This window comes from Lingula anatina, chromosome 9 (assembly GCF_051362555.1).
Source record: "Lingula anatina isolate TDL-2025a chromosome 9, LinAna3.0, whole genome shotgun sequence".
Taxonomy (NCBI): Eukaryota; Metazoa; Brachiopoda; class Lingulata; order Lingulida; family Lingulidae; genus Lingula; species Lingula anatina.
In genome coordinates this window covers 2,805,695-2,829,951 of record NC_141775.1, presented here as the reverse complement: position 1 = coordinate 2,829,951, position 24,257 = coordinate 2,805,695, and the positions used below count along the sequence as shown (strand labels likewise).

General features: G+C 38.6%; 2 protein-coding genes across 3 annotated transcripts; one reads left to right on the top strand and one right to left on the bottom strand.

The window, feature by feature from the left end:
* The first annotated feature begins 5,023 nt into the window (after positions 1-5,023).
* On the top strand, positions 5,024-12,840 carry LOC106179842 (baculoviral IAP repeat-containing protein 8-like). Its single transcript, XM_086995230.1, has 7 exons — positions 5,024-5,544; positions 8,518-8,664; positions 9,904-10,085; positions 10,466-10,523; positions 10,837-11,118; positions 11,281-11,358; positions 11,651-12,840. Exons 1-7 carry the CDS (start codon positions 5,484-5,486, stop codon positions 11,863-11,865), a joined length of 1,023 nt encoding a protein of 340 aa, XP_086851356.1. The 5' UTR covers positions 5,024-5,483; the 3' UTR covers positions 11,866-12,840.
* Positions 12,841-13,008: 168 nt separating this feature from the next.
* On the bottom strand, positions 13,009-23,505 carry LOC106179843 (uncharacterized). Of its 2 annotated transcripts, XM_086996258.1 has the most exons (7): positions 23,349-23,503; positions 22,796-22,955; positions 21,724-22,376; positions 21,254-21,392; positions 20,686-21,026; positions 20,136-20,253; positions 13,009-14,596 (listed from the first exon to the last, which is right to left on the bottom strand). In XM_086996258.1, the coding sequence occupies exons 3-7, from the start codon at positions 22,285-22,287 to the stop codon at positions 14,328-14,330; spliced, it is 1,431 nt and encodes a 476-aa protein (XP_086852384.1). In that variant the 5' UTR covers positions 22,288-22,376; positions 22,796-22,955; positions 23,349-23,503; the 3' UTR covers positions 13,009-14,327. The 2 variants fall into 2 exon arrangements, with proteins under 2 accessions (XP_086852384.1, XP_086852383.1); XM_086996257.1 differs by lacking the exon at positions 22,796-22,955 and having other exon boundaries at positions 23,349-23,505.
* Between the last annotated feature and the right edge of the window lie 752 nt (positions 23,506-24,257).

The window sequence follows — 24,257 nt, the reverse complement described above, 5'->3', positions numbered from 1 at the left end:
CCAGTTAAGCGGTACAGGTGAAATCTGACCTCAATAAAGAAAGCCACGCGGTTTCAGTGTTCTACCCAGAAACGGTCATGGTCCTCAATTCATTAGAGAAACAGACGACGCTGTTCTGCTGTTTACAGTGGCTTCCTCAGAGGTCGTTTGGTTTTCTAACCTGCTAAAACCAGTTTGATATTCGCTAAGAGCCTTGAAAAACGCGTTTTGGTCACAATTTGCCCCTCATTCTGAACGGACTGGGTGGGTTTTGTTTAGTTGCAGCAGCATATCCTGAAGGACGGTGAATCCTGTGCCCTGGTGGTAAGATGTCGATACATTGGGCGTGGTCTCTGTGTAGGTACATCAGTCTGGGCATAACTTCATAAAACTGTGCAGACTATTCCGTTTGACACAATAATCTGTCTGGCAATGCCTGTTTTTTTTCGCGCCATTCTGGCACAGATTAACATTTCTGTAAAACATTGTTTGACTCATTTTACGCACTGCAAAACTGACCGCTTACATGCAAAATTTCAAATTCTTCTATGCAGTAGTTGCCGACATATGGATACTTTTTTGACAGAACCATGCTTTGCCAAAGCCAAGCTTTGACCAGCCTAAAGGAGCACTACCCAATTAAATCACCGCATATTACACAATGCAGCAGTGCAACAGACTTGGTAGTCAGTTAATTGGTAGCGACACACCTGACTTCACACTTCTCCAGTCAGATATCTTATATGAGATCTGAGTTTTATGAAAAAAAGAACGCATTTTTACCTAGGCATACCTTTCAAACTGAAATATTCCATATTAAATGTCAAGTCTGTACATGTATCACCGATGTACCGGGTATGTGTCCGCAGACTTGGTGATTTTTTATTTTTTTAGAAATTTCTGATGCTCGATAAACTGGATGAATACGCACTTACACACAAGAGTGATACGGGGGATCCCCAATATGCAAATAGGCCACACTCCGGTCTGCGCATGGATACCCGTGGCATTGGTTAAAGACATATTCAAAGTGCCACCCGCCGGTACACTAACCGGTAAAAGAAACAACTCCTGTAGCTATGAAGATGTTAACTATTAAAAGGCACCGATTCTCATTTTTTTTATTTAGATTAAAACTATAACAAGGAAAACGATAAAAAGGAATAATAATAATAATAATAATAATAATAATAATAATAATAATAATAATAATAATAATAAACAAATATGATGAGAACTGTTTAACTTTTAATAATAAGAATAATGACGGTTTGTTGTACTCTCTTTGCAATATTTACTGTAGAGCATGCTTACAGAACGCTGCATTGCAAACCTAAAAACAAAGTCAATAGAACTGCAGCCGCAGTGGCGTTTATTTACCTTTTAACCACCCTTTCAACTTTGCTGTTTGTTTCCTTTCCTGTTGATCTTTCAATGCAAACATGCTACAAAGAAAGGGTGAGGTTTACCCTCTGACAGGTCCACAAGATTTTCACTAAATATTAACAGATATGTATCTCGTTAAGCAGGTGGCTAATCTCTGTGCTGAGACCCTGTGCAGAAATCTCAAGGATGTTTACTTGGCTGATAACTGTTTGAATAACTACTGATACTCAGGCACTGTCACTTATCATGTCCCTGTCAAGTCCGCGTGACAGTAATCAAAACAGTCAATTGGCCTGGTAGAGGGTAAATAAAAACGCTTCACTGCTGGCTGAAATTGTATGATAGGGGATTCCCCTTCGGTATCCGGCTGCGCGTACCGGGTAACTAAGTGCATATAAGGCAATACCGATACCTGGGTAAACATCTAGCATGGAGCATATTATTTACTTGCTAATGTAGCCCTTATTAGAGAACAGTTTCATTAGCTCTGTATGTATAAATTCAAATTATTGTTTTTCTTTTTGTCAAGAGCTTGTAAAATATGTGGGTATTACCTCCAATATTTCTGTGACTGTCAGTCACCATCATCAGGGAGTAAATGACTATGGTAGCCCTTATTAAATTAATGATTAGAATAAATAGTCAAATTTGGTGGGTGAGTGTGTGGCGGAGTGGGAGGGGGTACACTAGCCATGGTGTTAGTTGCATGTCATTCTACCCTCTTCCATCCGTATCACTTTTTGTTACTATGTACTACCCCCTACTCCGCCTACCCCATCCTAGTGTGTAAGACCCCATTTCCATAGATTAGATCGACCTACTTTGGATCGACCTAACTCCCTGGGGGTTCGCGCTGAATAGCTGTCAGCCGGGCGGACACGAGAGTTAATTGCCTCTTACGGCTTGTAGTGGGCGGGGACGGACACTTAAGGGGGGTTATCTGACGGTAGTCTGGTGAGACTCCCCACGGTGATAAATCGATCTAAAGTTGTGGGAATAGACCCTAAGACCCTGTATAAGTAACTTTCACTACCTGAGAATGATTTTATAGCTTTGTATTAATCTGACTGGGAACCCTTTATTTAATTTATCGTTTTATTTCTTGGGTGAACATTAGATTAACTAATTATTATCAAATCGCATGTATCCTAGAAGTCTTGATTGCTCAATAATCTAATCTTTTCTCGGTTAGAAAGTCACCAATTCATAAGCAAAGTACAAAGACTGTTTGCCATATGTTTTCTAGCCGAAAAGTTACGGGGAGTTAAAATATTTCTCGCAGTTCGACATTTACCCTCTCGCGTTATCACGGTTGAGTTTTAAGTGATAGAATAACAACATTTTGTCTCTATTGACATCAGGGTTGAGTCCAGTTGACATAATGGCGATGAACGTAGGTCCTATATATGTAGGTCCTATAGCGTTTATTACATCTGCATGTATCATGAAGCATACATGTAGCCTTTAATGTTCGTGTTAATTTAACCCTTTGTAAACTAATAGGTAGAATAAATTGCCAAGCCCAGACAACAGCAAAACATTCACTGACAACCAAACTAATCACAAGTAATACTATAGTAGTGTCAATAGAACAATATACTTCGCCATGGCAATAATGACCGATTGGCTATACTGGTACATGTACACGCTTATCTCAGCCCAGTAGCCAATCCCATAACTCTTGACACTTAAAAGTTTAATGAAACATTATTGTCTCACTATCATCACGATCACCCTTTATCATCATACCTCCTTTATATATAGCACTGTTGTTTAAAATTAAACACACACACACACACACACACACACAAACATGAATATGAATATGTATTTTACATTTGTAATGAGAGTAAAGTTGTTTTGTAGCTAGCCCTAGCTCAGTGACAGCCACAGCGGGGCGACGGCATCGGCCACTGGGGGTGAGTCAGGCGGAAGCTGTGTAGTAAATGAAAGAGTCCGTAAGTACCTTACTCTCTGCTCTATCGCGTATTTTACTCAATGCCTTTATCAGTTAACATAACCGTGCTGTCACTGTCTATATTTAAAAAATTGAAATCAAAATTATACGTCCATACCGCGTTCGTTAACTTTCATCATTGATCATCAACGTGAGACTTTATTTCTACCTGGTTATATGTTTCATTGAGAAAACCTAAATGCCACTAAGCCTTCCCCCAAATATGATTTTATTGTTCAATTCTGTTTTTGGCGTTTGGTGGGCATTTTTCTCATTTCATATGTAACATTCTGTCTGCGTAAAAGGTGCACTAAAGGTTAACGTTTGTATTCGAGGTTATTATCACAAAAATACCGAAAATACCCGCAAGAAAACGCAGTAGATACTCCAGCGCAGTAGACTACTGCAATCATACTGAAAACCACAGTAGACTACTGCAATCATACTGCAAACATGCTTCAAATCTGCTTCGATTTGGGAGCTTATTAGCATATTTGAAACATGCTTCTATCATGCTGCTAATCTACTGCATTAATGCTTCTCTCTGTACAAACCTATGTACTTTTTGGAGTAGAATTGCAGTAGGCTATGCTGCAATTCTACTGCAAATATGCTCCACACCACAACTGCGTTAATGCTTTTTTGCTACTTCGATACTACTGCATTTTCGTGCGGGTAGGCCGCTGAGATAATTTGCATTTACACTACAAGAATTCCTTTGTCAGATTGTTTATCAGCGCGTGTTGACTGCTTTATGTGTGTATACCCAGCTGTCTGCTGTGGCCTTTAAATATTGAATACAGTACTGCTGCACTTCAAATAGGGGGATTCCCCTATCATATAATTAATCATACCTCAATCCTAAATACTGATACTAGGTCACCAGACAGTCAATTATGCCATGTATTTAACAGTGCCAACAAATATATTTTAGTGTTACTCTTCAACTTTATAATAAATTGATTCAAGAAAAGAAATGAAGTGGTTGCTCTGCTTGGTAACTCTTAGTATATCCCATAAAATGCCAATGTATGGTCCCACTGTTATGAGAAGTGACTCAGCAGTGGGACTGACCATGGCACAATATTTATATCTGTGTAACTTATTTACTTATCTAGTTTTATGTAATTGTCATTAATCATAATTATCTATGTCATCAAACTGGCTTTAAACAGCCATGTAAACGGCTATGTAACTGTATTCTCCCTCCTAAGTTTGAACATATCATTTTTTTTTTGTAACATATGCTTGTACCTATATATTTATAGTATGTTTATGGTAAATTTATAATCATACCAAGGTTTATCTTGCTGCTTAGATAGAATATTTTATGAGTAATTTTACTAGTACATATGTTTATTATATAAATATTATTTTTCATTCACAAACGGCCAGGCATTATGATTACCAACTGCGTACCCGTTATCATGTTCTTACTTTTTGATAAAACCCACATACATGTAGGTTACAGTTTGAACAATCGCTGTCCTTCAAAAGGGCGTTCGATTAAATCATGTGTCTTTCAGCATGCTTTGTTTCCCTTTTCCTAAAGCCCCCCTTACACTAGACGGCGTCCTCTCTGCGTCCAGGAGTACGGCCCCATTTGAGAGTTAAAAATTTATAATATTTTACGTGCCGACAACTGGCCGATCATTGAACATTTATTCTGATACAAAATCAATGCTCGTGACTCCTTATTAAAACCACAGCGATGCCAAATTTCATGGTGGCTGAAAGGACGCAGAAAGGAAGGTCCAGTGTATGAGTAACACTGGTAGGTCTTATGTGTAGGTAGGGGTGTACAGGTTGAACAGCGCCTGAAGTACCGGTATTTAAACAAGATAGTTATTCATTTCAGAGAAACGAGTACCTTGTAAACATGTTGAAAACATGAAGTCATCCTATATGACTGTATTTATGAGATTTCTTCTTTATATTACACCCGGCCTCAATTGTTCAGGTTAAGCTGAGCGCATATTAATAGTTTCGATCCCCCCCTTATCGATAGTTTCTATTGGCCAGTATGACCTAGTTATGTACTTTGCCTCGGTTTCCCCCTGCACTACGCGATTCATCGGCGTGCTAAAATCTAGAAGATATAGAGAAAAAAAAGACAAAATCTAAGTCAGGCTTACTAATTTTTTTCTTTGATATCGCTTTAATGGAGCGAAACTCACCATTGTATACATACGGAAACAGCTATGCAGCTAGTGAGAGCGCCAGTAAGTAGTACTACTCTGCTTTATCGGGCATTTTACCTTATTAATGTATATGTAGTCATCAGTTTGCATAACCTTGTTGTTCTTGCATATACAATCATTCTTTCATACTGTGTTAGTTTTAACTTTAAGGGGTAATTATTTTTTTAATCACCGATCATCAAATTGGGCCTTTATTTCTGACCAGCTATGTTCTGTGGAGAAAACCTTGATGGTGAGTCTTTTTCCCTATAATATCTGCCACTACCCTCTACCAGGGCCACAGATTGACTTTTCACGGGAAATCCACAGATATGTCTTAAGATATATAGACGGTCCTTTCACTATATCTGGATTTCCCCCATTTTCCCTATATTATCTGCCACCCTGGTAGAGGGTAGACACGCGTGGCGTGGCGTGGCGTTGATTAAACACAGTGCGACGCGCCGATACAACTAAACCGGGTGAAAAAAATAAGTCCAGCATACACAAAGAATACAACTTCATTTACGAGATATATTCTTTGTATAACGCCCGACTTTTTAAAACCCACGTATATGAATAAGAATATTTGCTCTTTCTGCGCGCTCATTGACGCATATCTGGCATCTCGGAAATACAGGAGTACAGGTTGGCGTGACGGTATCTTTATCATATAGTTATTCTTTTCAGGGAGATTAGGTCTTGTATAAGCGTGGAAAACATCAAGTCTTGCTATATATTTTCATTCATGAGCTTTCTTCTTTGTATTATACCCGACCTCAATTGTTCAGGTTAAGCCGAGTCCCTCTTGATACATTCGCCCAGCATGACCTACAAAAAGTAGGTTCTTGGCACGATTTTCTAGAAATTCGACCTGTAAGTACAAATCCTCTGTATCAATTGTATAGGCACAATTGTTCTGACCCCCCCCCCCCCCCCCCCCAGTTTGTTTTTTAACCACAGCATCCTTTTTTTGCGTTGATTTTAAAGGTTAGTGTCACCAAAATTGGCCACTGTGCTAAAATATACGTGTACACGTAAAGTCACACGTTATTACCATGGCTATTTATTTATATTTTATTTCTATTCACACTTCTAGAATTACTTTGGTTAGTTGAGTAAGTTTTTTGCTGCTCCTAGATTCCTAGGCTTGAATATTTTTTTCTATTTATTCTAACTATTTGTACACCCAGCTATCACTATTGTTTTTATACATGTACCAGCACTGAACCCTTAGATACTAAGTACGCGCAGCTGCACATCAAAAGAGGATTCTCTATTGGCTAGATTACATTCAAATGCAATGTCCGTACGGTGCACGTATACTGCCCGTAATACCCTTTTCGTACGGCGTCTGAGTGGAGGTAGACGGTGGCCGTGCGAAATAGCACCGAATCGTACTGATTTAATGTCATGTAGTGTAAATATACTCGGCGTAGCCCGTAGCTCCTTACGATTTCAAAAAAATGTCGCACGGACAATTTCATCGCACGGCGCCCGTGTAAATGTAATCTAGGCATATCATGTAATATCTATAAAAACAGTAAACGTGTAACTTTGTTATTCTGTACTTTGATTGAGTATTCACACGCATGGTGAATTTGCCACTAGGTCTTCCCAAAAATATGCGGAATGAAAAATTCCCAATATCTTAATTTAATGTGCTTTTTGGTTATTTTATTTTTGTCGTTTGGTTGACATTTCCCCTTTATAATGGTAAGCGTAAAACGCCTGTTTGATTTAGATTACACTAGAAAAGCTTTAAAGTCACAAGTTTGAAATAAGTGTATATTGAAGGCATTGTACTTGCCCTGATTCAGATGAATGAATCTAATAAGGTATGAATAGAATTATATACACCATAAAACATCGATCGATGTTCAGCGTGTTAGCAACCCCGATGTTTGGAAAATACATGTAGGTTACAGGGATGTACAGGTTCAACAGCTGCTGGAGCACCTGGCCTCAATTGTTGACTTTAACCCTTTACCTTTTCATAAACTGTAAGAAGTCGGTCGACGAAAGCTTTTTAGCGTGTTGTTTGATACCATTCTGTCTCACAATAACGAACAAACACATGCACTGCAGGGAGGTACAGGTTGAACAGCGGCTAAAGTACCGGTTTTACGAAACTGAAGGTCCGTGTGACAGAAAGTCCCCCCCTCCATGAAGTCATAATGGTTAGAGTTAGTCTGACCTAAGTGGGTCGAAATCTAGGGCGAGGCTCACCTGTACAAATGAATGGGAAGCGGAATCTGTTACAGGTGACTTTCTGGTACATGACACCGGTATCTAAACGACTACCTTTGTATACGTGTATAAAACACCATTTATGAGATTTCTTCTTTGTACAACACCCGGAACAATATGTGTAGATTAGGCCGAGCCCCCTTCCTTTTGTTACATGACCTATAAAGCGTCGATCGTTAAAGCATGTTTTTTCAGCGTGTTGTGAACCGACATGAATAGATACATGAACATTGTATGCTATAGGGAGGTTAAGTTGCAAAGTGACAATGACTGAAGTACTGTCAATTATTCACATGAACTTGTCTGTGACCCATCTTTTGATAAAGCCAAGCATGAATTATGAAATATCGGTCGGCATATATAAAAGCTCTTTCGTAGTGTTCTTTGACACATAACCTCCCCTTTTATTGGAAAATACATGTACATACATACTGCAGTGAGATACAAGTTCAACAGCTGCTGAAGTACCGGCACTAAAACGGACAGTTATTCTTTTCGTTAAGTTTCATCAGCGATCATCAAAGTGATTCTTTATTTTTAACCAGCTATGTTTCGTAGAGAAAACTTAAATGGTGAGTCTACAAATTGCGCTTCTCCAAATATAACTATAACATGCTTATATTGTTTAATTTTAATATTGTCGATTGGTGGGCATTATTTAATCTAATATGTTATACCGTAGTCAGACTAGAGGTGGAAAGAACTAGAATGTCGTCGGAATGAGAATTCATTCGATCATCTTTGATATCATTTCTTTTTACCTAGCTATATTTCATGGAGGAAACCTAACGGAAAGACCAAAGCACGAAAGATTCGCAAATGAAAGTGTACGAGAAAAAACGTTTGCAACTTGGTCTGCTCACTGGGCTCAGAACCCTGTCAACCTGGCTAAGGCCGGCTTCTTCTACGCTGGTAAGATACGCACTATTAGCACGACAAGGTCCCATAGGATAAGTGTCCCGTGTGGCAGGTTCGGAATGTTTCTTTGGACAGGTTGGCATGGGTCACGGTATTCCTTCGTTGAGGACGGGAAACTTAATTATTTTTATTCACGCAGGTGTAACAGTATATGTATTTTATTAAGAAATGAATATGTTCCAAAAACAAAACGAGCAAGCAAAGGAAAATCATTGTATTTAATGATATTGTGTGTTTGCAATTACAGTGATCAGGTTAAAAGAGTAAGCATTTGTCAATAGCTCCGGAAAAAATAAGCTGATATTTAGTCCGCTGACAATCAGACTACATCAGGGAAATGAGGGCTGTGATAAGTATTACAACCTGTCACCATTAAGGTGAGGTAGTTAGTCAGGTGCCCCCTCTTCCTACTCGACCCCCTCCCAGAGAAGTGGAAAATTGATATAACTCAGTTCTATCATTTCTGTTGAGTTTTTCCCCATGCAGCCTGATGTGAATATCTTCAAAAACTTCACGGTGAGAGTCACAGTTTTCTTTGCCCAGTATTTTGATGTTTTACTATTCTGGTTAATGTTATTACATTTTGTCCAGGTTTTTTTTTTCTTGGTGCTGGCTGAGGACCGATTTTTGTCCCAGTTTTTGATCGATTTTTATTGTCCGACATCCTTTTTGTAGGGATCGACCATTCACCAATGTATGATTATTGGTAAATATCAGTTAATTTTTCAAGAGCGTATGGCAAATGAAACTTAAGGTGCTTTCCCAGAGAATAAGATCGATCTAAAGATTAAGTTTTAGATCGACCTAACTCCCTGGGGGTTCACGCTAAATTGCAGTCAGCCGAGCGGGCACCATAGTTAATTGCCCCCTTACAGCTTGTAGTAGGCGGGACAGACGCTTAAGCCGGCCAAGCTGACAGTAATCTAGTGAGACTCCCCACAGGGATAGATCGATCTAAAAATCTATGGAAATGGGGTGTTAGTGGCCAATTCAAAACGCACAGCAAACAAAACTATTCGACATTAAGTCATGAAAGGATTATACGTACTAGTAATACTCAATCCTGTGCTATTTAAGGTATGTAATGTTAATCTGTTCGAAGGTTACTTTTTCTACCGACTTTAGGAGTAAAGTCCATAACGCGAGGTTATGCCTCTCTTTTAATAGAAGTATAAGTTCAAAAAGGAGGAGATCAATTAACGATTATTTAAATTTTATTTTTGCTGTGCACAGGAATTTCAGACAACGTGAAGTGCTTTTACTGTGATGGGGGATTGAGAAACTGGGAGCCACAAGATGACCCATGGACTGAGCATGCGCGCTGGTTCCCTTTTTGTGATTTTGTCCTTCAGCGCAAGGGGGAGGAGTTTATTCGACATGTTCAACAGCGGTTCGCATGCCACAGCAACGACACGGTAAGAGTAAGTTCATTGGTGTTCGTAATATGTGTGCTTAATTTAATTTACTTATATCTTAAAGAGTAACAGAATTTTTTATTTAGTGTATTGTAAAAGAACAAATTGTACAATTACATTGTATTCCAGGGCATAATTGCTGTGTATTGTAAAACAGCCTCTTGCACTTTTATATTGTATTTCAGGGCATAATATTCTTGCTTTGCATCTAATACATGCCATATCATAAAGTTCATTGAAAACTACGTACATACATACATACATGATTTATACATGAGTTGCTATGCTTTCAATCACCTTCTACTACCGGGTATATGTGATAATCCGTTCCACTTTTTGTCTATTTCTGAATATAATATTATATTATTTTCTTATGTCAGCAGCCGCAGTTGACCTCTCAAAACCAAGCAGCTATAACAAATGTCAGACGACGAGAAGGTAACCTTCTGCAACGTAGTCATGGCTGTCTACTTCAGCCCATTAGTCTAGTTCTTTGACTGTCTAATAAATCCTATGATTGAAAAGCTGAACCGATTGCGTCTGTCTCAACAAGTTATAAAACACAAATGATACGCAGAATACACCCCATTTAAAACGTTTGCAACTTGGAAAAAAATTGGGCTCAGAATCATGCGTCAGAATATGCACTATACATGTAGTTCATGGCCCTTAGTGCTTATCACTGTCGGGGACCAGTAACAATTGTTAGAAAAGATATTATGCATGGACCAATGTATTTTGTCCATTACAGCCGGTCAGTACGTGGTAGAGGCCCGAGAAATCGAGGCCAGACTGGACATCCCCATTGTCCAGGCAGTACTGCAGATGGGTTATCCCAGGGACACAGTGAGAAAAGTCATTGAGAACAGACTGCGGACCACCGGGGACGACTTCCCGAACGCCGAGAGCCTGTTTGAAGCTATTCTGTCCTATGAGGAGTGGCAGACGCAAGGAGAGGCACGTGAACAGACTCTGCTAGGTGTCGCTGAACCCGCTCAGGACACTCCCTCACCCAGTCGGACTCCAAAGCCTGGTATGGCATTTTAATATCAAAATTTATAAATAAATAAATAAATAAATAAATAAATAAATAAATAAATTATACCGGTACGTGTCCATAGTGTATAGTAATAACAGAGAAGCCCCAAGGTATGACTACAAATCTTCACTTCTGTGCTCTTTATATTTTCTGTAGCTAAAGAGGAAAAGAAGCGAGGAAAGAAGAAGCAAAAAAGTACAGAGGCCAAAACGACTGTAGGCGAAAATGACGAAGGTATGTACAATATTGCAGCAAGGTGCATTAGAGCTCCTTGATTGTACACTGTAACAACCTGTACTAGTAGCCGTCCTTATCTGTTTGTTCTCTGCATTTCACACAGACAGTAAAGATCCTTCAGATCTGGTATCTCTGCTTGGTAGAAACAGAAGCATGGGGTGTATAGCTTGGAGTACGAATATTTATTTATGCATATATCATGTATAAATAGTGTGTGCCACAGTATAACACGAAACCAGTGCATACGTTGAACTAATATTTGATTTCCTGGCATCTTATTACATTTCAGAAGCCATATCTCTCATAGAGGAGAACCAGCGTTTGAAAGCACAGATGACGTGCAAGATTTGCATGGACGAGGAGGTTAGCGTGGTATTTCTACCGTGTGGTCACTTAGTTATCTGTGCACAGTGTGCGCCTGCGCTGAGAAGTTGTCCTATATGTACATCCTTGATCAGGGCCACTGTAGGAGCCAACATACCGCAATTAAGTTATGATCCATGATTTATTATATATACTACAGAGCTGGATATTCAAGTGCTGACCACATTTTTTACACAGCCATCACGTGCGTGTGTCGTAGCCGTGATTACCATTGGTAAATTCAACTAAGGAATACTTTATGAAATCAATACCCCCAGAAAATAGATTTAAATTGTAATGTGGCTGCTTATAGATTTAATGCTTAAAAAAGGGAAAAACGAAAAAAAAAAAGAAATGTTCACTTGTAACTATTTTTGTAATGTTTTCACCGTCTGAGTCATTATTGGAGCATCTTATCCTATGAACTGCCATTTCCCAAAGAAAAAATTCTTTCATTCTAATCTTGAGTGCTATCGTCACTTGTTCCTTATGCAGCGTTCGGAAATTATGTACCCATACTTACGGTATTAGCGAAAATGACACGAAGGTGAGACGCCGACGATGACGTTGAGAATTGTGCCAATTGTGGGAAATATCTTAAAAATTGTTGATAGAAAAACATTTTAAGTTTCAAATCCCGGAAAACTGCCAATGAGAATATTTTTGCCGTTTGCGAATGTCATATTGTCCACCACAGAAGAAAAAAATCACACTGGTTAGAGGCAACGCGTCCCTTAGTAAAAAAACAGAGTAAGAACAGATATCTGACCAGTTATCATGACACAGGCCATCGAATGGATGGAAATGCCGAACAGTAATTAATTTTTTACAGCGTCAAAAGACTGAAGTGTGATTCCTACATTTCAGATAGTAATATGCGATTTGGATATTATAGATTTCGGGATCGTGCAAAATTGTTTGAAAATAATTACTTTTGCTGACTCGTCACATCATTATTTTTAGGACGATGAGTGTTATTTAATATTTCATATTTAATTTTTATCCCTAAGGCCATAACAGTTAATGCAGGCAACATTTTGCTACATTGTTATTATTGATAAAATTATTAGGATAGTGAGTTTATATAATAAAAGCGGCCTTGTTTGGCCAAATCACGAACAACTGATAGTCTTTGTTGCCTTCTCTTCTGTTATGAATGGGACTATGCAAGTTTGTGGTGCACTGGGATGGAGGAGACATAAAGATTTCTGCGATCCTGAGGAAACGTCTTCATCGCATAACGACTACACAAACGTCGAAGGACAGATAGAAAAAGAAAAAAGGGCATATTCAGATGTATTTATTTCAAGCTATTTAGTCGCATTTGTATTCTAATTGCACATCTATATACGTATTTTATCTTATAAATTTTGATATATTTGCTACCAGCGTAAACTGTGACATATTCAGATCAAATTATCCCAGCAAAAGTGGGATTACAAGAAGCCAAAAATGCCACTCTTAACATAAATTAGATGTAAGGATATTAACAGGATATAAGTGGATACGTAGTTGCTCATATACAATATCACGCCTGTTTGTAAGTACTAGTAATTTAATAAAAAATTATAGCTTTCAAAACTCAAATCATAAAAGGAGCACATAGTGTGCATACTAAATATAATTCATGAACACCTTATCACCTACATGATATACCCATTTTGCCATCGACTATACTATACATGAAATGTACGGTGAGTCCACTAATAGTCACTGACACAAGATACCATGTTGTATGTGGCTTTTGCAACTGTGAATAATACATTACATACAGGAGGCAAGAACTGTAGTATATGTATCATATCTATTATCATATCTATGCAGAGATAATTTCAGTTACTCCCAACCCACTTTAATTATCATGAAATTTGTAAAATGTTACCTTTGTGAATTCCATTCCATGTTAAGCACTTTGTTTCACGTAGGGACTTTGAAAAATTCTAAGTAACATACCTACATGTATCATAAACACTGTACATACCTACTGTATTTTACAGTATTTGAGTCGGATTTAACGGACAAATCTAATTTAGAACAAGGTGCTATAGCCATTCAATGTATACCCTCTCTGCCGTGCCGTCTTAGGGTTTAATAAAACCTCTCTGTACAGATATAGATGCACCCACGGTGTAATATGATATGTATGAAACTTACAATATACCTGTAATAATAATATTGTAATTTTAGAAAACAAAATACTTACAAAGCAGATAAACATATAAAGTTCCTTACACAACTGAATGATAATGTGCTAGCTTAGAATTGGACACATCCTATCGAATGTCACTTTTAGCATAGCTAGATAAAATAAACTCCAATATCGTAAAATCTCCTCATATTAAATGCTCAGTGAAAAAAAGGAACAACCATAACAAATATCCATATGTTAGTAATATACATGTATGAGCTTAAACAATGATAATATTCTGCAACCCTAGTCTTCACTGATACATTATACGATGTAGAAATAACAGCATCTACTTTAAAAGCATTATTGGGAAATGTTGATGTATCTGTACATTAGATATGGGTAATAATTGTCAGTATTCAAGATAAGTCAAATATTAATCTCCTTCGGGATTACTGTGGTGCCGTATACGACTCTACAATGGCAGCATAGCAGCAATGCGGGTTTCTCCTATTTCACATAGTGCCTCAGCCAAAGCTTTAGCTGTGGCTTTTGTGGACTCTCTGTTCTTCCATCTGTTTAACATTTGGTGTATCATCTCCCTAAGTCCAGACACATTATGGTCATGGATTATGATTTCTATTTCACCTTCAGGAATGTCCAGTTTCCTTGCTAGTTGCTTCCAGCGGTTACCCAAGTGCTGACTCAAAAATTCGATGTCCTCCTTTGTGATAACCCTGGTGGCTGAAATCAATCATATATATATATATATATATATATATATATATATATATATATATATATATATATATATTTGAGTTCTCTATAACACACTAGTAGTAAGAGAGGAGTTCCAGAAGCTGCAAAACCAAGTGGCGCCATATACTTTTAACGCAGTTTTTTTAGATCGTAAATGAGGCGTAGCAAGCGAATGTTAATGACGAATGCACTTGATGGCCTGGGATACCTACGAGGCGACGCAACAAGCAGAGAGCGGGCGGGTCTTATCGATCAAGTGGATTTGTCAACAAACTAACACTTGAAGAACGTGCAGGCGGATTTGCAAATATCGCTTTGTAAGCGAATGTCAATGACGAGGTACTTGGATACCTACAAGGTAATATCTCAAGTAGAGAGAGATAAACGGATGTGTCAGCAATCAGACAGGCAGAGTCGACAAGGCAGCAGACTTGTTTTGCTTAAAAATAGCAGAGTCATTTTATTTCACCAAAGATGGCCATGCTGTATTATATAAGTTTTCTAATATTTGCTATTAAAATGAAGGAAAAAAACTGCAAAGTCATGTCATTCGGTCGCCTATAATACCCCGATAAGTATTTGACATGCAAAGGTTTAAATCTTTATGTTTTGGTGAAAAATTGCAGAGTCATTTTAATTTTGCCAACGACTGTAGAGTTGAAACGGTGTATTATATAATTATTTTTTTATATTTTAAAATAAAGAAAAAGACCTGCAAAGCTCCACCATTTCTCGGTGTTAATACCACTCCACCATGCCAGCAAAAATTGTCATCGATGACTGCATTATTTGCTTGCGTTTGGTCAGACACTTAATTACTAATGTACAAATCGAGTAATGCAAAACAACGTACATGGTTCACGACCAAGAAAAAACAAAAAAGAACTGTGCTGTGAACTTTAAACAAGCAGTGTCTTATGCTGAACGCTGTCATGCATAGCGCCTTCGAGCTATATAACATTCAATGTTCACATGCCTCGCTCGTGAATTCAAATATTGCAAACATGTCCAGGCATGTTTATGTTTACTCAGATAAGGTGGACCTCTGGTCAACAAAGATATACCACCGACCAGGGGAAACTATAGCTATCAATGCTTTTTTTAATTGTTGTTTTCCTTTTTTAAAGTCTTATTATTATTATTTTTTTGCGTATTTAAAATTTTATAACATCATTTTCTGTGTCTTTGAAAATCTTATCTTGTCTGTTTTGATTACAGTCGCGTCCCTTCTTTACAAATACCAATAAAATGACCCTATGAAATAAATGAGATATACTGAAAGTGAGGGAGGAGGATGTAAAAAGGAGGATGATTAAGCGAGGGGGAGGAGGGACAGTTAGTGAGGAGGAGGGTGTAAATATATAGGTTTAATATAAATAGCTTACTCCTTGCTCTAACTTCTCATTCTTTGACAAGATGCTGAAGTGTCCAGAGTGCCAAAAAACCTTCTCCAGAAAGGACAACTTGAATAGACACGTAATGAGTGTACACCAGGCAAAAGCTCAGCTTAATCTGCAGGCTGGTAGTGAGTGTGGACCACTCATGTCCCCATTTACTGCCATGGTGACTGGTCCGACTGGCAGTGGAAAATCGGTTTTCGTGAAACGATTGATTGCACACGCCCAATCAATGATTACACCGCGCCCACAGAAAATAACTTGGTGTTACAATATCTTGCAACATTTATACGAAGTCATGCTGGTCGAGGCAAAGGGTTTTATTACGTTTCATCAAGGCATTCCTTCCAATATCCAAGATGACGATTTCTTTGATCCTAAAGTGAACAATCTCATTGTATTCGACGACCTGTTTGCCGAGGCGGCGGTTGATAGCAGAATACGTAACTTATTTACCAAAGTGTCACACCATCGCAATGTTAGCGTCATACTTATTAACCAAAACCTTTTTCCCAGAGAGAAGGAAGCCAGGGGCCGGTTTCACAAAGCAGTAGTTAGTTAGAACAACTAACTACTGAACTACCTCGCTAACGAGCAAACTTAGCGATTTTCGAAGGGTGTTTCACGAAGCAGTCGTTAACTCATCGCTAAGTTCAGTCGTAAAGTTCGGTCGTTAGTTCTCTCGTTACTCACCGTAGTCTCGAAACCGTCTGCCGGAAGTGGAACTCTTGCGTAAAAGTGTCACGAAAGCACTAACTCTCCAATTTGTGGTGGCTGGAAATGCATAAGAACGTCTGCTTTGAGGTCGTCGTAAAGGATCTCCACCACCTTTTTGCCGCTCTTTTTGTCACAGCTAGGCGCAACCTCTCGTAAATTGCATCATCGTGTGTATATTCTAATAGATTCTGTGAAAACAGTTTCATTGGATCTTAGTTTTGATAGTCAAAAAGGTTTCATTTATGCTAGATCCTGAAATTTGATTTACCTGTTGACTGTTTCGTCTGTTCACTCTGACAGACTTGGTCACAACTGAATTACCTGTTCAGGTGAAGGTGAACAGGTAATTATCTCAGTCTTGATGATGACTTGTTAGCCCCTCTCGCCCCCTCCCCCCAGGATGGGTTTGAGAAGTTTTGGAATCGATCTGGATAAGAAGGAAGAAACACACCATGAACAGAGATGAAGGAGCACACAAGCTGTCCCATGTGTATGACGACATAAACAGTCAACAGGTAAATCAAATTTCAGGATCTAGCATAAATGAAACCTTTTTGACTAATAGATTCTGCCTTTCATGAAAACGTCGTAGTCTACGTTGCCGTCTGGCGGTACGGATAGCAAGAAAAGTAGCCGCCATATTGGATACAAAGACAAACGACAGACAACGGTAACTAAGCAACCTTTTTATTTCACTCATTACGCATGCGTACGATGAAACTCTAGAGTTAGCGACTGGTCTGACCAGTTGTTAAATATCCAAGGCAACAACGAGACAATAACGAGCGAGAGAACTAGCGACTGCTTCGTGAAACGGCACTATAACTAGCGAGAGGCTAACTACCGATCGCTAACTAACTACTGCTTTGTGAAACCGGCCCCAGAACCATCTCCTTGAACTGTCATTATCTCGTCCTCTTTAAAAGCCCTAGAGACACATTGCAGGTCAGAACATTAGCCCAGCAGATGTACCCCGGTGAGGTTAAGGAATTCCTCCGAGCTTTTAAGCAGGCAACCTCTCCTCCTCATGGCTACGATTCACTACCATCCGTCTCTGTAGCCGACTCGTTGAGTTAACGACTGCTTCGTGAAACACCCTTCGAAAATCGCTAAGTTTGCTCGTTAGCGAGGTAGTTCAGTAGTTAGTTGTTCTAACTAACTACTGCTTTGTGAAACCGGCCCCTGGCTTCCTTCTCTCTGGGAAAAAGGTTTTGGTTAATAAGTATGACGCTAACATTGCGATGGTGTGACACTTTGGTAAATAAGTTACGTATTCTGCTATCAACCGCCACCTCGGCAAACAGGTCGTCGAATACAATGAGATTGTTCACTTTAGGATCAAAGAAATCGTCATCTTGGATATAGGAAGGAATGCCTTGATGAAACGTAATAAAACCCTTTGCCTCGACCAGCATGACTTCGTATAAATGTTGCCAGATATTGTAACACCAAGTTATTTTCTGTGGGCGCGGTGTAATCATTGATTGGGCGTGTGCAATCAATCGTTTCACGAAAACCGATTTTCCACTGCCAGTCGGACCAGTCACCATGGCAGTAAATGGGGACATGAGTGGTCCACACTCACTACCAGCCTGCAGATTAAGCTGAGCTTTCGCTTGGTGTACACTCATTACGTGTCTATTCAAGTTGTCCTTTCTGGAGAAGGTTTTTTGGCACTCTGGACACTTCAGCATCTTGTCAAAGAATGAGAAGTTAGAGCAAGGAGTAAGCTATTTATATTAAACCTATATATTTACACCCTCCTCCTCACTAACTGTCCCTCCTCCCCCTCGCTTAATCATCCTCCTTTTTACATCCTCCTCCCTCACTTTCAGTATATCTCATTTATTTCATAGGGTCATTTTATTGGTATTTGTAAAGAAGGGACGCGACTGTAATCAAAACAGTCAAGATAAGATTTTCAAAGACACAGAAAATGATGTTATAAAATTTTAAATACGCAAAAAAATAATAATAATAAGACTTTAAAAAAGGAAAACAACAATTAAAAAAAGCATTGATAGCTATAGTTTCCCCTGGTCGGTGGTATATCTTTGTTGACCAGAGGTCCACCTTATCTGAGTAAACATAAACATGCCTGGACATGTTTGCAATATTTGAATTCACGAGCGAGGCATGTGAACATTGAATGTTATATAGCTCGAAGGCGCTATGCATGACAGCGTTCAGCATAAGACACTGCTTGTTTAAAGTTCACAGCACAGTTCTTTTTTGTTTTTTCTTGGTCGTGAACCATGTACGTTGTTTTGCATTACTCGATTTGTACATTAGTAATTAAGTGTCTGACCAAACGCAAGCAAATAATGCAGTCATCGATGACAATTTTTGCTGGCATGGTGGAGTGGTATTAACACCGAGAAATGGTGGAGCTTTGCAGGTCTTTTTCTTTATTTTAAAATATAAAAAAATAATTATATAATACACCGTTTCAACTCTACAGTCGTTGGCAAAATTAAAATGACTCTGCAATTTTTCACCAAAACATAAAGATTTAAACCTTTGCATGTCAAATATTTATCGGGGTATTATAGGCGACCGAATGACATGACTTTGCACTTTTTTTTCCTTCATTTTAATAGCAAATATTAGAAAACTTATATAATACAGCATGGCCATCTTTGGTGAAATAAAATGACTCTGCTATTTTTAAGCAAAACAAGTCTGCTGCCTTGTCGACTCTGCCTGTCTGATTGCTGACACATCCGTTTATCTCTCTCTACTTGAGATATTACCTTGTAGGTATCCAAGTACCTCGTCATTGACATTCGCTTACAAAGCGATATTTGCAAATCCGCCTGCACGTTCTTCAAGTGTTAGTTTGTTGACAAATCCACTTGATCGATAAGACCCGCCCGCTCTCTGCTTGTTGCGTCGCCTCGTAGGTATCCCAGGCCATCAAGTGCATTCGTCATTAACATTCGCTTGCTACGCCTCATTTACGATCTAAAAAAACTGCATTAAAAGTATATGGCGCCTCTTGGTTTTGCAGCTTCTGGAACTCCTCTCTTACTACTCACACTGTTATTTGAAAATCCTCATCGTTCTGGGTATGCCCGTGAAACTCGAAGTCGGGGTTGATTCATGTCTTTTGTTTATTTATTTTTTTTTTAATTTATTTATTAGTTCTACGACTAGAGACCCACCAGGCTCACGGGATTTTCTGTACACTCTTCTTGAAAGGACAACAATTTTAATTAATATATTATCAGCGCATGCGGTACTTATCGTTCACTTTCTGGAAATTTTTCATTTTAATGTCCGGGTAAGATCCAATAAAAATTTAAAAAAAACATGATCATAGATTGGAGCACAAAATACGCAATAAACGCGTTTATTAAAGCGAGGCTTAATTGAACCCTACGCTATATAATGGTATTTATGCGACCTACCTTCAGCTTGTCCCTGATTCTGTTCCAGTGCCAACAACACTCTTGACGCGGTGTTCTTTATCTCATTACTAGAGTGATGGGAAAGTGTTTGAAGCATGTCTATGCAATTTCCAACCTCCTAAAATAGACACCAAATTATATTTGAAGAATATATTGCCACTGGTTTTCCAACTTAAACAGTAGGCATTTTGAAAAGTGTTGAAAGCCATCTCCCAACAATAGAGCATTAAATTTGGGATAATTACCAAATATAACATTTTTGTAGAAGCACGACTGGATACATACGCTAAAATGATGAACTGCCAAAATAGCTATTCCATAGGAATATTCAAAACACTGTAACCTACCACATTTTCAGCTTTTTAAAATTGGTTTTGAAATTCATTTCATCCGTTCGGCTTACAAACGTCATTTTTAGGATGTTCATATACAACTTACGCAATATACATTTAGGGAATAAATGTCAAACAATACTCATAATCACGAAACTCTGCAATAGTTTGATGGGAAAAATATCCCGTTTATTACAATCAAAAACTATGGAAATTACCTTTATTTTTGCTTTGTTTTCTTGATCAAGGGAAAGTTTCCACAGCGTTTTTGCTGATTGTTTTACATCTTCTTCATCAGGTGACATAAGCATAGTAGCAAGAAGTGGTATAGCGCCGTGCTGCACTAAAGCTACTTTATCATTCTCGTGTCTAGCAAGTACCCCCAATGCTTCAGCCAGTTCAGATGTTGACAACCCTCGAAATCTTCTTTTCTCCGCTTCCAGCGCTTTCTCCAGTCCGTTAATGAGAAACATGAATACGGTTTCGTCTGTTGTCAACAAATCGTTTTGTTGTTCGTCTGTGATGTAACATTTGATTAAGGTCGCTTCTGCTTTTATCTCTGAAATAAACGTGCTCAGCTCATGACGTAAAAGTAGGTGTTCCTGCACTTCTTGAAACAAGGAACGCGCAAGGTAGCACAACCGTGGCTGAAGGACGTATCTACCATTGTTGAGTTACCACAATAAGCATGTTTCACTTTTCCCCGAGTTTAGTTTCACAATTATAGAAATATACTGATATAATGTTATTTAAATCAGACCTCAAGATATGATATCGAATACTTACTCTCATCAGTTGACTGTAAGTAAGGTTCGATTCTCTCCAAGACGTCAAGCTCCTGGAAAATGTCTTTTATAGCGTCGAGTTTTGAACAGTTGTACACTGGAGCTATGGCTGTTTGTACGGCTCCCAATGTCCCTTTGTTCTATAAAACAAGAATTAAAACGCTTCATGTTTATTTATTTCTTGGTGTGTTGACATTTCATTTAATCAAAATACAAATTTATCTTTTCGTCGAAAATAAAACATTTGCCTTTCATTATTAATATGTATTTCATCACAAATAGTTCTCATGGATGTTTTGCACCAAAGGCCGCTGGTTTCAAAATATTTCCAGGATGTCTAAGTTTGATTAATATACTGACGTAGGGAGTCATTAAATGTTTTATGAATGATCATGAAACAAAGAATAGTTTATCAAGTCTTAAAAACCACGAAACATTCAAAAGAATGGCGTTTTGAACACAGTAACGTACATTTTCTTGCAATGTGTTGTTTTGTATCCCGATCTGTACGGCGTCTAGGTCCTTCATCATAAGCTCCAAGTAGCCAGAGCGTGCGAGTTGCTCAGCAAATTGTGGACTGGCATCACTGTAGTCCCAGAAGAAAGACCGCAAATTGCTCAGTTCGGTGGTCCACTCTGTGCCATCTTCATAGTATGTCACTGCCTTAATATCAAAAAAGTCCAATGAAGCCTTGTAATAGTCCACCAACAAGGAGACCAGCCCGAGCTCAGTTACATCATCTCCTAAAATAAGTCTCTGCTCTCGGTTTCTAAAACAACCATAAGGCTTCCGAAGGTGGTACAAAATCCCATCATGTATTTCCTTCCTCCTCTGTTCGTAGTTTGTGGCACGCACACGTTTCAAAAACTCGGCGAACTGCAGGCATCTATCGCGAAACATGTCTAGCTCTCTCTGGCGGATTGCTTTCTGTCTTTGGTCTTTTTGTGACTGCCTCGGCGATTTGTCTGGCACCGCAAGGATACGTACTGTTTCTTTAAGGACCTCTCCAGCGACGATGCTAGCACCTGTCCCCATCTTTCCGGACACTATTTCAGAGTGACTAAATTAGTTTGAATTTCCAACACACCATGGGCTTACTGTGGCAAATGTTAAGAGGCCTTGGGCTGTTTGAAATAAGAAAAAAAGTTTGTCAATGGGACGAAGCACTTTGTCACTATCCCTTACATGAATAAAATAGGTAATCATGCAATTAAATATATCAAATGTGTCCTAAATGCTGTACTTGGACATGTACTGTACATGTATACGAGTATTTTCTTAACTCTGAAAGAACTTCCACTAATTATGTTGTTATTAATGTAAACGTTTAACTTGTATTGAATCAGATGGGAAATTGTAACTAAAAAGTCATTGCCATGCCTACTATATATATAGAACAATTGATTTTTGTAGTAATCAATAAAACAACCATCATTGCCCCAAGTGTAGCTATTGACATCATCTCACGCTGGCATGAAGTTGGCCCAATGTCGGGGAAATGGTTGGACAAATGACGTTGGCCAAACATGGCTAGTTGACTTACTGAAATTGTGCCTACGGTATAGCTTATGTCGAGCCGATGAGCAACCATACGTTGCCCTTATGCCGGCGATTGACTTCAAGACGTTGGGCCAACAGTAGTCCTTTAACCAAGCTGGCGTTGGGACAACTTCATGCCGATGTCATCTTGCTGTCTGGGAAATCTGTACATGTACAATATACTTGTATATGCATGTGCAAGCAGCGCATATATCATTATTAAAACTGGTTTTATCTGTCATGTCACTCTTGTTTTAACCGTTTGCCTATTTAACAAATATGTCATCGATCACAGAGTGAGAGTGTGTGTGTGTGTGTGTACGTGTAGAATGTATACTGCATTTACATATATGTATTTGTTTTTTAATTTTGGATGTCCAAAATAAATGTCAAAAAACATATGTTATCACTAATGCTACCGTTGGAAGACGACGGATAATCGATCACACCCAATCACAGCTACACGACGCCATTAAAACAAACAAACACGACATCAGGTGCTGTCTAATTCAGCTTATATGGTCAAATTAATGTAGAACTTCCCTTGATAAACTCACCAGAAGTTTACACTGTTTTGATTAAACCTCAGATGATCATAATCTAATTTCTTGTCCCCCTAAATTTGCCCCACTGGGACTGTTAGACCTCTCCAGTGACTGCGCAATTTCTCGTCACTGCAATTGAAAATCGACAGGTACCGGGGAAGGTTAATAAAAGCTGAAAATACTAAACACAAACATCTCACGACAAAGAAGTAGATTGAATAGCAAGCGTATGATTTACCCTGGCAAAACACACAGAAAAAAGTATGTTTTGCTCTAAGCGGGACACGTTATGCAAACAGAATGTGTTTAAAGACCCAGTCCGACAAAGGGTGTTTCTATGTATTTTCTTTTTCTTTGCATTTAGCTTCTGTCGCGTATAACGAAATGTTATGTCATTGTGAATATGTAGGTCGCAGATTGTTTGAGTTAAATACAATAGCAGCGGTAAATACAATAGCAGCGGTAAAAATGAGACAAAGTACAAAAAGAAGGCACACCACGATATCAAAGCTGCTTTGTGGTTGACCATCAGTCTTCGACAACCTTGAGCTACATGTAGTAATAGCTCTCAAAGTATATGATATCCCATTTACACTACCATCTGAAAAAATCCGAGTAGGCCTTTATCCTTTTCAAAATTTATGTTAAAAATCGATTCGCTTTCCCGTACACACACAGCAAAGTTTAATTAACCGTATGCCACAGGTGCAGTTTCCTGTTTGAGCAATTGCGCATGCGCTGCACAGAAAAACATATGCATACATAAAATATGTATAGCTGTATAGCTTTTCGAACTGTGCGTTTTTTTTTTTTTTTTTTTTTTTTTTGGGGGGGGGGGTTGTTTGTTTTTGTCTGTTTGTTTAATCGTTTGTTTGTTTGTTCTTTCGATTGTTTTTAAATCATAATATCAAGTTTAACTCG

What these genes read in the sequence shown, in the direction of transcription:
- LOC106179842 (XM_086995230.1), top strand. Translation starts at nt 5,484, where the DNA reads ATGGAGCGAAACTCACCATTGTATACATACGGAAACAGCTATGCAGCT. An exon ending in CATGCCACAGCAACGACACG is followed by an intron (nt 10,086 to 10,465) that starts GTAAGAGTAAGT and finishes TTCTTATGTCAG; the next exon opens with CAGCCGCAGTTGACCTCTCA. An exon ending in TGTAGGCGAAAATGACGAAG is followed by an intron (nt 11,359 to 11,650) that starts GTATGTACAATA and finishes ATTACATTTCAG; the next exon opens with AAGCCATATCTCTCATAGAG.
- LOC106179843 (XM_086996257.1), bottom strand. Translation starts at nt 22,287, where the DNA reads ATGGGGACAGGTGCTAGCATCGTCGCTGGAGAGGTCCTTAAAGAAACA. An exon ending in ACAACACATTGCAAGAAAAT is followed by an intron (nt 21,393 to 21,723) that starts GTACGTTACTGT and finishes CTTGTTTTATAG; the next exon opens with AACAAAGGGACATTGGGAGC. An exon ending in CTTACAGTCAACTGATGAGA is followed by an intron (nt 21,027 to 21,253) that starts GTAAGTATTCGA and finishes CGTTTATTTCAG; the next exon opens with AGATAAAAGCAGAAGCGACC.